The 12854-nt window shown below is 29.3% G+C and overlaps 1 protein-coding gene across 1 annotated transcript; it reads right to left on the bottom strand.

Annotated features, from left to right (window-relative positions):
• LOC109018865 (wall-associated receptor kinase-like 10) lies at window positions 1–6801 on the bottom strand. The gene is made up of 3 exons (XM_019001056.1): window positions 5922–6801; window positions 2464–2580; window positions 1–1175 (listed from the first exon to the last, which is right to left on the bottom strand). The coding sequence occupies exons 1-3, from the start codon at window positions 6799–6801 to the stop codon at window positions 1–3; spliced, it is 2172 nt and encodes a 723-aa protein (XP_018856601.1).
• Between the last annotated feature and the right edge of the window lie 6053 nt (window positions 6802–12854).

Raw genomic sequence — 12854 nt, 5'->3', positions numbered from 1 at the left:
CTAAAGATCAGGTCGTATACCATCCATACCTGATGTTGTTGATATAGAAACAACATCATATTCCTTGGATATTTCAATTCCGACATCTTCAATCTCTCCATATTTATCTTTAAGGGTAGAAACTTTTGGCGTCATTTGGTTGGCCTCCAATTCCCTTCCAACTTCTTTCATAGAAGGTCGTTCCTTTCCATTCAAGTTCAAGCATCTTTTTGCAAGGTTTGCAACCGCAATGATTTTTTCTTTTTCTGCTTCCTTCAAAACTCGATTATCAAGGATGTCAAATAAATTGTTCCCTTCCATCGAACTAACGAAAAATGCAGCTAAACTTTTGGTATCTCTGGTTCTTGATGATGAGATAGCTTTTTCTCCAGTCAAGAGCTCAGCAAGCACAACACCAAAACTATAAACGTCACTCTTATCTGTAAATTGGCCTGATCGAAAATACTCAGGGTCTACATATCCAAAAGTTCCATGTACTAGTGTGCTTAGATGAGTTTGATCGATAGCAACAGATCTTGAAATTCCAAAATCTGCTACTTTTGCTCTATACTTGTCATCTAAGAGGATGTTTGTAGACTTAATGTCGCGATGGTAAATTGGTGAAGAAGCTGCTGAATGCAAGTAGAAAAGAGCCCCTGCAACTTCTATAGCAATTCGTAAACGCATATCCCATGTTGGTGGAAACTCCTCATTTTGGCCAATGATATATTGGGCAAGAGTTCCATTAGGAATGAATTCATAAACTAGAAGCGAAACTTCTATTTCCAAACAACAGCCGAGCAGCTTAACCACATTCCTGTGATTAATTTGTGAAAGAATCACGACTTCATTTATGAATTCTTGAAGTTTCTCTTCATCAATTACGTTGGACTTTTTTATTGCAACAATTCTTCCATCAGCCAACATACCTTTGTAAACAGTGCCTTGTCCACCATGTCCAATTATTCTATCTGCACTAAAACGATCAGTGGCCTTCTCCAATTCCTTTGAATTAAACAATTTGGTATTCTCAACACTGTCTTTGTTGTTTGTAGAAAGTTGTTGCTCTAGTAGTAGTTCACATTTTTGTTTAAAGAGCTTCTCCTTGCGTTTAATCCTCATCCTTTTCTTTATCACTTTGTACGACCACCATCCACCGAAAATCAGAAATAAGACACCAAGGCTCGCGCTAACACCTATATATTTGACTCAATGAAATAGAAAGATTACTCCTTGCACTAGTACTATATCATGGTAAAATAATAAAATGGATGATTAGGAACATTGAGTAGTACTAGATAGACATGATTTCTATTAATGCTAGAATATTGCCAGATGAACTATATATGTTGTGCCAAAAGCATGCAGGTTCACATAAAATTGAATTAAAAGTACTCCAAAAGATGAATGATAATTAAACTGAAAAAAAAAAAATATAGCTTTCGGGTTGGAGAACTAACAAGCCTCACATGCTTCTTTCTAAGAAGGTGGAAAAATCATGGGACCCACAGGAAAAAATTATTTTTTACTGGTAGATCTCACTTTTTTTTAAATGAAGTATGCGTATTTGCACACCATAAAATAATACCTAACATTACTTAACAACAAATATGTAACCTCTATTGATGAAAACTAACATAAACACCCTAAATTCTGCGAGTTCTTTAAAAATATAGCATAAGTATTTCTGAAAAAAAAATGCAGTAGAGGCGTTAGAAACAATTATAAATCAGCACGAACAAATCAAAAAAATAATATGAGAATGGTTTACAAGTTGTTTTTGGCTCAATTTTCCAAAAGAGGAATAAAAGAGAGCATTGGCATTGGACCATTACCAATGCTTGGACCGAGTATTTACTGTACTATAAATGCATAAGCTATGCATTTATATAACTTTAATATATAAACTGCATAGATATTGACTATCTAATTATATATTTATATATATATATATTTATTAATTAAACCAACTTGATGAAATGATAAGGGCATATCTCAATTTCACATGCAAAAATATCTATATTTTAGACATTCATTTAACCATCTTCGTTGAAATAAAATGGAAGATGTCAGCTTTCTTACGGATTAAATGGTAGTCTATATTGATCAGAAGAAAGTTGTTGAAATATTTAATATGGATGAGATAATGGATAAATAATATTCACTAAAAGAGGTAGGGTCTAGTTCTCTTAGGCTGCATTTGGATACATAAATCATCTTAACCCATCTCATTTCATCACATCATTTTAATTTCTTAATTTTCACATAAAATATAATAAATAATTTCATTTTTTTAAATATCAGAATAATAATATTAAAAAATAATATTCTAATAATATTTTATTCAACTTATCTAAAATTATCTCATCTTATGATCTTATCTCACTATCCAAACGAATCCTTATAATTAGCATCATTAAGGTTATTTTTACTATTTATGAGAATGTGGCTTCAATTCGTCGATACAAGAGAAGGAAGACATACCAATGATTATGAAAGGCCTAATGTTCTTAGCAGCGACACAACGGAAATAACCTTCTGTATTTTCACAGCGAGTATTTGTACAGTAGTTGAGGAAAGGGTCTGCACATTCGTCAATATCTGCCAATATTGTAATAGAATTTGTTAAAAAAATGAATAATGCTATATATCATGCTTGTTCAATTTATTCTATCATTTTGATTGTTCATGTATTTAATTTTTTTTTTAAATTTTTTTTCTTAATGGTTAAGGAAGTAACTATTAGTGTATTTGTATTGTTTTATTTTTTAAAAAAATATTTAAATATGATTAAAAAATATTTGACATAAAAGGAAAAAAAAAATAATTTGCACTAGGCGGCACAATAAGTGGGCACTTGCAGGAGGCAGAGTAGCACCGCTCTAAAGAAAAATGCTAGTCTCACCTATAGTTGGGTTCCGATTGGATCTCAACAATTTTCTTTTTACTTAATGATTAAGGAAGTGTTTTTTAATAATATTGAATTGAATTTTTTTTTGTTAAAATATTAAAAAAAAAGAAGGAAAGAAGAGGAGACAATTCGAGATTCATCCAAAAGCAGCCATTTTTAATACTGTTTCAGGTGACTCTTGCATGGTTGGACAGATTGAGTACTCCAAATCCCAGGTTTTAATTTCATCTTAACATGTGCTTGCAAGCTTGTAAATTAGCAACTAGTGCCATATCCTTGAGGGAAAAAAATCTTCACATGGTGCATGTTTGAATTTTAGGGTCTCAAGTAAAAGAAAAAAAGTGATATTGGAAGGGATATTTAAGCCTCACAATTTTAGCTAAGAGATAAAGTCAAGAAAAGACCCAGACTCCTAAAAAGAAGAGACTCAGGCTGTGTTTGGGTACTAGAGTATCCTCAACACTTTTCAAGTCTTCTCGTACTTTTGAAAATACTTCACATACCAAACAATTTAAAATACTCTCAATGGGACCCACAAACCCACTTCAATCTCTACTCATAACTATTCACAAACATTCTATAATACTTATCACTATTACATATAAATAAAAAATAAAATCATTATAATATAGAAATAAAATAAAATCACTATAATATATAAATAAAAAATAAAATCACTATAATATTTATAACTATTAAATATAAATAAAAAATAAAATCATTATAATATATGAATAAAAAATAAAATCACTATAATATATAAATAAAAAATAAAATCACTATAATATATAAATAAAAAATAAAATCACTATAATATATAAATAAAAAATAAAATCACTATAATATTTATAACTATTAAATATAAATAAAAAATAAAATCATTATAATATATAAATAAAAAATAAAATCACTATAATATATAAATAAAAAATAAAATCACTATAATATATAAATAAAAAATAAAATCACTATAATATTTATCACTATTAAATATAAATAAAAAATAAAATCATTATAATATATAAATAAAAAATAAAATCACAATAATATAGAAATAAAAAATAAAATCACTATAATATATAAATAAAAAATAAAATAACTATAATATATAAATAAAAAATATTTATCACTATAATATATAAATAAAAAATAAAATCACTATAATATATAAATAAAAAATAAAATCACTATAATATATAATAAATAAAAAATAAAATTACTATAATATTTATCACTATTAAATATAAATAAAAAATAAAATCATTATAATATATAAATAAAAAATAAAATCACTAAAATATATAAATAAAAAATAAAATCACTATTATATATAAATAAAAAATAAAATACTATAATATTTATCACTATTATATATAAATTAAAAATAAAATCACTATAATATATAAATAAAAAATAACATTACTATAATATTTATCACTATTATATATATATATAAATAAAATCATTATAAATTTTATCACTATTATATATAAATTAAAAATAAAATCATTATAATATTTATTATTAAAAATCAAATCACTATAATATTTATGGGACCCACACATTTTTCAACTACCTACTCAAAAGTCAACAACTCAACATACTTCACACATCCAAACAACTCAAAATACTCTCAATGGGACCCACAAACTCACTCCAATCTCTACTCATAACTATTCACAAACATTCTCAACACTTCTCAACACTTTTCAACACCCAAACGTACCCTCATACTCCTAAGAGAGAGACGACTCAGCTCCTAATAAGCGATAGACTTAGACTCCTAAAAGGAAAATGCTTCACAAGATAAATTGAACTCTATCACTCTAAGGAAATAACCTCTATAAATAGTGCCCTACATGACATAACAAAAACTCAACTTGATTCACTTCTTCTTTACATACATTTACTCTCATATTGTTATACTGACTTTGACATCGGAGACTCCACAAGGCAACCAGTGCCGTCCCTTTGTTTGTTCGTTGCAGGTGATCCGTGGAGTTGGTGATGGGAAATACGTCCTTAATAGATACATAGTATAAAAAATCTTATAATATTTATTGATGTCTGTATAAATATTTAGGACAATGCTGCACACCTAATGTGCACTCCAAATATGCACACTAGTGCAAATGATTTTTTTTTTTTTAAATATTTTTTGAACATCCTTATTAAGAAAAAACAAAATAAATTAACTTTCTTAACCATTAAGAAAAAAAAAAATATTAGTGAACACATTTAATGAATATATTTGAGCGGGGTATTATCATTTTCCAGATATTTAGGACAACATTAAATGAGTAATAGATATTATAGTACTATGACCCACTTCCTATATCTATCTACTACTTGAAGTCATTAAGGTTAGAGAACAATTTGAGAAACTTTAATCCCACTTGGATTAGAGGGATTGCCTCCTCATAAAAGGGGTTATGATGATTAGATTTGAAAAATCTTTACACCAAATAAGTATAAATCTTTTGCAAAGTCAAGGTTATGATCATGAGTTCTTCTACGAATCATTATCCGTATATTATATAAAAAGATAAAAAATAAAAACAAGTGTATGCAGGTATATAGATATATACGGTATAGGGATATTATAGTATCCTATTTTCCATGCACCATTTTTCTCCTTATTTTTTTTTAACTTTTTTTATAATTTTCAATAACGTAGGTATAAGTTGTAAATTTAAGTATTTTACTGATGTGATATTATCATTTCATAAAAAACATAGATCTTTTTTTTAATTATGAGTTTTCCATTTAATTTGAATTTCAATTTTTTCATAACTGATCTCTCTTAGATCTAAATTAACATAATTATAAAAAGATTTGTAAAAAGATGATGTTGTGTTTGTATATAAAAAAAAGACACGCTTTCTAGCTACACAGTTACAGAATATGATTTAATTTGCAATAAAACTAATAAAATTGGTTTTACACTTTTGACTTGCAAATAAAAAAACTTAATTGGGGAACTAAATAAATGGAGTAAATTAATATAGGTTGTTACGAAAGATAAATTTACCTTCACATCCTCCTAGAAGATACGGATTTCCTCTGTAGCCTCTCCGACACCTGCACCCCTTAGTAGAGTCTCGGCTGCTCATGCTGTTCCCAATAGTAGGATAATCATAACGACAAAAATAGGTCGAGTCCTTGTATTCCCTTGCCGTCGCGTTTTTCATTGTGGGAAGAGAATAGAAAGAAGTAACGTCAAGCCCCCATTCCAATACCACTGGAACGGACATAGTTGGATTCGGCATTGTGAAATTGTTCTCAAACCAATCCTGGTCAACCAAAAATGCATAGTTGCAGTACTTACTACTTGTCGGCTCTATAGTTGTAGTGAATGCATGGAGATTAGAAGGGATTGTTGTTTGGCAACAGTTTGTCCCGTTGCAACGACTTCCATTTCTGAATGGACCTCTGTCACAAGGGGATTTGCACCCACCATATGAAATCGATTCCTCGGGCAAGGACCACATGGAGGCAGAGTTGTTGCAACCCATGGCAACGAAGCTGTTGTTGTAGGAGGAGAAGATGAAAGGACTTTTCTCTAACTCCTGATTCTTTTTCCTGTCCATGCCACCGGTACAGCTCGAAAATATGGGATAGCGGACGCGAACTGTGGCTGCATCTATGTCAATCTCCAGCACCTCCAAGTTGAACCTCTTCAAAAAGGACTTTGGAAATTCCAGATCATTATATGTGTCATTTCTGCAGACTATTTCAAACCAATCTCCGACGTAGCAACCATTTCCGACTCCAAAAGGGTATGGAATGCTAACGTTATTCCCACAGTCTTCTGGACATGAATTGCTTATTACGTTTGATGCTAGCGCGAATGCATTGACTGAGCACGTGACTAACACAAGCATCCAAAACAGTAACATTTGCAATGCCATATAGATCTCTTTCTTTGATGATTATGATCAATTATGATAAATTACTAAGGCCAAAGCCTCGGATCATCGGTTTATATATATTGTACTTTTTGCAGATATTTCAAAGCTGGAAGTTGCCTCGAAGGCCAAAGTTAGTACGAAAGAAAGTTCTCAGATACTGCAGGGAAAAACAAATAGGAAACACTTCTTTGCCTCCCGCTTTGATTTGAGCTCAAAGTGACCGATTGAATTTTTTTATTTATTTTTATTTAAAGATTAAAAAAAGTAATTTTAAATATATTGATATATATATATTTTTTATATTTAAAAAATATTTGAATATATTAAAAAAAAAAAAAAATGTCGGGACGGTAAATGTAGGGGCGGCAGAGTTGCCCCACCCAAAGAAAAAAAGGCTTCGTGATCAAATCAAGAGTACTATGGTTATCCGGATAATTTCTATGAAAGTTAGCTACATAAAAGAAAAAAATAGTTCCAAAGTAATTAATGCTAAACTTATGATATTTACACAACTTCAATTCATTTTATCTTATTATTATAATTTTTATAAATTTTTATATAAAATAAGATAAATAATTTAATTTTTTTAAATTTTAAAATAATAATAATATTAAAAAATAATATTATAATAATATTTTATTCAATTTTTATCTCTAATTTATCTCATTTTATTTGAACTCATTATCCAAACTTAATCTTAATATCAATCGGTCCATTCCTTATTAAAAAATGAAATTTGACATTTTGAAAGATTCATTTGAGTGCTCGTCGTACATAATTATAATCTCTAATTCTCAAATCTCTGATGTTCACTCAAAGTCTGGTCTACATTGAATTGAGTATCCCGATGCCCCATGTAGCTCTCCTCTCCTAAATTAATTATCTAATGTAGTACTTGTTGTGACTCAAGTTGCATTGAGCTAACCATGACTGTCATATGGTTAGGAGCTAAGCTAGGTCGTCTCGATCTAATACTAAAGATCCTCGTCCCATGTTTGGATTCCAAATATATTTAAATGTATTTGAGAATTTTTATGAGATTAGATTTTGAGAAATAAGAGATAAAAATTTAAATAAAAATCTTTTAAAATAAGTAATGTATTAGAATTTTTGAAAGTGAATAGATAAACGCTGTTTCCGATTAATGAGATCCACGTCTTTAATAGATTTAGGTCGATTAATTATTTTCTTTCCTTAACATCTTTCGACTTTGTCAAGGAGGAAAAGATCGAGTACATTCAATAATCTACCACGGGAAAAATAAATCAAAATTAGATATTTAACTATTTGATTATTAATTAATCAATAAACCCGGCCCTATCAAACATTAAAAAAATTAATAATGATCAGACTTTTATTCCAAGAAATGGACTTTTGAAACAAATGTGATATGAATAAATTTCTTCTTCACTTCAATCAAATATATTCGAATTAAGACTTTAAAATTTAGACAACGAAACATATTAGAAACCAAAATTTATTTATTTAATTATTTTTCTAATATCTGCACGCTTTAATAACATTTGTTGTGTTAATGCCTAAATTTGCATAATAGACCGAAATGGAGGAAAAAATCATCTATGACCCATGAGATGATTCAGGTTTCAATACGGTGCTCGTTGCGTTCATCTATAACACAAATTATAATAAATAAGCGAATAAAAGTAAATAAAGAGAAATATATAGATTTATATGGTTCGACATAATACTTACATCCACGGGGTTGTTTGTAGGTGAAATCCACTATAATGAGTGGTTTTACAATCTCTCATGACATTACATATGTCACAATATAATAGAGGAGTTTCAGAAAAATCTTTTGGAGTCGCTATGTGTGGTGGAGTTTGGCGTATAAATGGAGCTTCTCTCGAGCCCTTTTGTGCAGAAAGCTTCCTCATATATATAAAAGTCTATTTATTGGAAGTGATTGCCTTGTAAAACCTTTTCTTTTTAAGAGTCTGAATCCACTTCCTTTTATGAGACTAAGTCCACTTGTTCTATCTCTTCTTAGTTTCATATATTAACTTAATTTTTGAGATTATTTCAAACTAAATTATAAACTGTTGATTTCACTGTACATGCAAGTCGTCTTTATTTATATCCTCGGAAGAAGTCTATCATTGAATTGAGTATCCCGATGCCCCATGTAGCTCCCCTCTCCTAAATTAATTATCTAATGTAGTACTTGTCGTGACTCAAGTTGCATTGAGCTAACCATGACTGTCATATGGTTAGGAGCTAAGCTAGGTCGTCTCGATCTAATACTAAAGATCCTCGTCCCATGTTTGGATTCCAAATATATTTAAAAGTATTTGAGAATTTATATGAGATTAGATTTTGAGAAATAAGAGATAAAAATTTGAATAAAAGTCTTTTCAAATAAGTAATGTATTAGAATTTTTGAAAGTGAATAGATAAAATCAAAAATTTATTTGAAATTTGTATAACTTGTATTATTTTTGTATTTGAATAATGATTAGGTAGGAAATAATCAAGGGCTCGTTTAGATAGTGAAATGAGATAGTTTTATGTGTGTTTTGTTTGAAAGTTTTAGAAAGTTTTTGTTATAAGTGTTTGTACTTGAGTGCTGTTTGGTAATATAATGAGATGTGATTGAGATCCAAACGAGACCTAAATGAAAAGTTGAAAATCAAAAATAATTTATTTATTATTATTTTTTTTTGTATTTAAGTAATGTTTGAAAATAAAATTATGAGAAAATTTGAGAAATATCAATAAATTTTGGAAACACCTTAGTCGCCAAACATGTTTATTAATTATATTTGGATTTAAATTCAAAAACAACTAGTTAAGATATGGTTAATTAGCTTTCAGTACTATCGTTACAAAACTAATTATAAATTCCATCTAATAGATCATTGTTATGAAGTTTGCCACTTAAATATACTACTTTTTTTTAATGCATTCTTATAATTTGGGCTTAACTTGTTTGACCCAATTTATATAAAAAGTTTTAAATAAAGAGAATTAGGTTGTGTTTGTTTATTGAATCAAATTCAATTCATCTCAAACCAATCATTGATTGGACCTATTATTTTTTTAATTTTTTATAAAAAATTAAACTCATCTGATCAACTTAAAAAGTTAAACTCATCTTAATTTAAAAAAATTAAACTCATCACATTGAGACCTATAAAATATTATTATTTACAATTCAATCAATCAATTTATCTCAATGTTCAGATACAACCTTACTGGCATGGAGTCATGATGATCTCCCAACATCACTTATCTTATAACTCTAGGTAAAAGAGGAGACAATTAAATGCCAAGAGGTAACAACCTGTCCGTAAAAAATATAAAAAACAAAAAATAAAAAAAAATAGGCCACGGCGCTGTTTCCGATTAATGAGATCCACGTCTTCAATAGATTTAGGTCGATTAATTATTTTCTTTCCTTTATTAATTAATTGTCGCCATAAGTCAAATTAATCCACAGCCAATCCGCGTGACCAATTATCAACTGAATGTTAGAGTAAAATATATTTGTAGACTTTGTCAAGGATGTTGAGTGAAAAATAGCATATACTATGATCGGTCAGAAAAAATTACAAAAAAATAAAAATAAAAAAATTAGAATAACCTCTTTCGACTTTGTCAAGGAGGAAAAGATCGAGTACATTCAATAATCTACCACGGGAAAAATAAATCAAAATTAGATATTTAACTATTTGATTATTAATTAATCAATAAACCCGGCCCTATCAAACATTAAAAAAATTAATAATGATCAGACTTTTATTCCAAGAAATGGACTTTTGAAACAAATGTGATATGAATAAATTTCTTCTTCACTTCAATCAAATATATTCGAATTAAGACTTTAAAATTTAGACAACGGAACATATCAGAAACCAAAATTTATTTATTTAATTATTTTTCTAATATCTGCACGCCTTAATAATATTTGTCTTGTTAATGCCTAAATTTGCATAATAGACCGGAAGGGAGGAAAGAATCATCCCTGACCCATGAGATGATTCAGGTTTCAATACGGTGCTCGTCGCATTCATCTATAACACATTATAATAAATAAGCGAATAAAAGTAAATAAAGAGAAACACATGGATTTACATGGTTCGTCATAATGCCTACATCCACGAATTGTTTGTAGGTGAAATCCACTATGATGAATGATTTACAATCTCTCATGCCATTACATATGTCACAATATAATAGAGGAGTTTCGGAAAGATCTTTTAGAGTTGCTATGTGCGGTAGAGTTTGGCGTATATATGATGCTTCTCTCGAGCCCTTTTGTGCAGAGAGCTTCCTCATATATATAAAAGTCTATTTATTGAGAGTGATTTCCTTGTGAAACCTTTTCTTTTTAAGAGTTTGAGTCCACTTCCTTTTATGAGACTAAGTCCACTTGTTCTATCTCTTCTTGGTTTCATATCTTAACTTTATTTTTGAGGTTATCTCGAGACTAAATTATAAACTGCTGATTTCACCTATACAAGTCGTCTTTATTTATATCCTCGGAAGAAGTCTATCATGAATTTAGAGAATTATTAATTTCCAGAAGCGTGTTGCTTACTCCCAGGAAAATAAATGAAAGTTTCGTGTTTGTTTGAGATCACTTGATGTTTGATGGAAAACAAAGTATAGCAGTTTATAATTTAGAATATATCATAGCATTAATTGCCAAGAAAAAGAGGATACCCTTGATCAAGTGCTGCATGCGGGCGCCAGTGCGATGTTAATGGTACGCGTAGGACATGATGTGTTAATATCGCTCGGAGTACTGCATGGTTTATTATTTCATAATTGTGTGTGTGTGTATATATATATATACACAGACACACACATATACATACCTCGAGTTATTGGCTGAGTTCTACAAAAAAACAATAGTTTGTGCATGGCTCCATATATAATATTTCAGGCATGCCTGGTGCCTGCAGCAGATCCCATGCAGCTTTACATTCATGAATGTACGTACGCGTGCACTAATTCACCCTCGTGCGCATCATGACATGATGACCTCTTTGCATCTGGAACTGACGCATTATTTGTTTGTGCCACGATAGCGTTTGTGGGGATACAGCTTATAACTGATATATATTCATGATTTTGTTACTCATCATTTTTATATATGATCATGTATCACACTTTTTTTATTTTATGTGATGTATGAGATGATGAATAAAATTGTCCTATATTCACCTTAATTTTTTTTTATTGTACTTCAGTACCCAACTATTGTGCATGCATGTCACTTATAATAGCACACGTAAAAATTATCTCCACCCATCTCTCGAATCTCTGATATATCCATGATTAATGCAAGACCTAGTAGATTGATGAATTGAATACTAGTCCAATGCCATATGTTAGTTAGCAGGTTGGCTTTCCTCCACTGCTTAGACCTATCTAGCTCGCTCTCATGACATTGTTCTCGTCATGCATGGCTCTCGTGCGTTAATGAATTAATTAGGGTCCTGCTAAGCCATCGAGAGGCGATTTCGAAAATTTGTCTCGAGAAATGTAAAACATAATTTTTTTTTTTTATTTTGTAATTTTTTCAAGCATTTTTTAAATCTTTTTAAACATTTAAAAAAAATAAATTCACAAATTCATTTAAAAATAGTAATTCCTTAACAATTAGATAAAAAATATAATAAAATAATAATTGGTAGGTTTTATCATGCAGCATTTTTCAATTAATTACCAATGCATGATGTCATTGCAGGTCGGCTAAATCTATATTATCCTTTCGGCTTTATATAATCGTTTATAATAATTTTAAAATGTTAAGTATAAGTCTCAAATAAATAAGTCTTATATAATTTTTTTTATAAAAAAGTGAGTTTTATTAAAAAGAAATAGATTTTTTTAAATTTTTTTAGGTGAGATCTTTTTTTTATAAAGATTTGTATGTGATTTCTCTAATTAAAATTTATACAAATCATTTTTTGTAATTTAATAAAAGTTCTTTATGTAGTCAAATCTGAAATAATAATACTCTAAAATAATTGTTGGGAAGCTGCTACACCCAACTGAGAATCCTCACCCAATGTTGTAATTTT

This window comes from Juglans regia, chromosome 10 (assembly GCF_001411555.2).
Source record: "Juglans regia cultivar Chandler chromosome 10, Walnut 2.0, whole genome shotgun sequence".
Lineage (NCBI taxonomy): Eukaryota > Viridiplantae > Streptophyta > Magnoliopsida > Fagales > Juglandaceae > Juglans > Juglans regia.
This window is presented reverse-complemented; position numbering and strand designations above follow the sequence as displayed.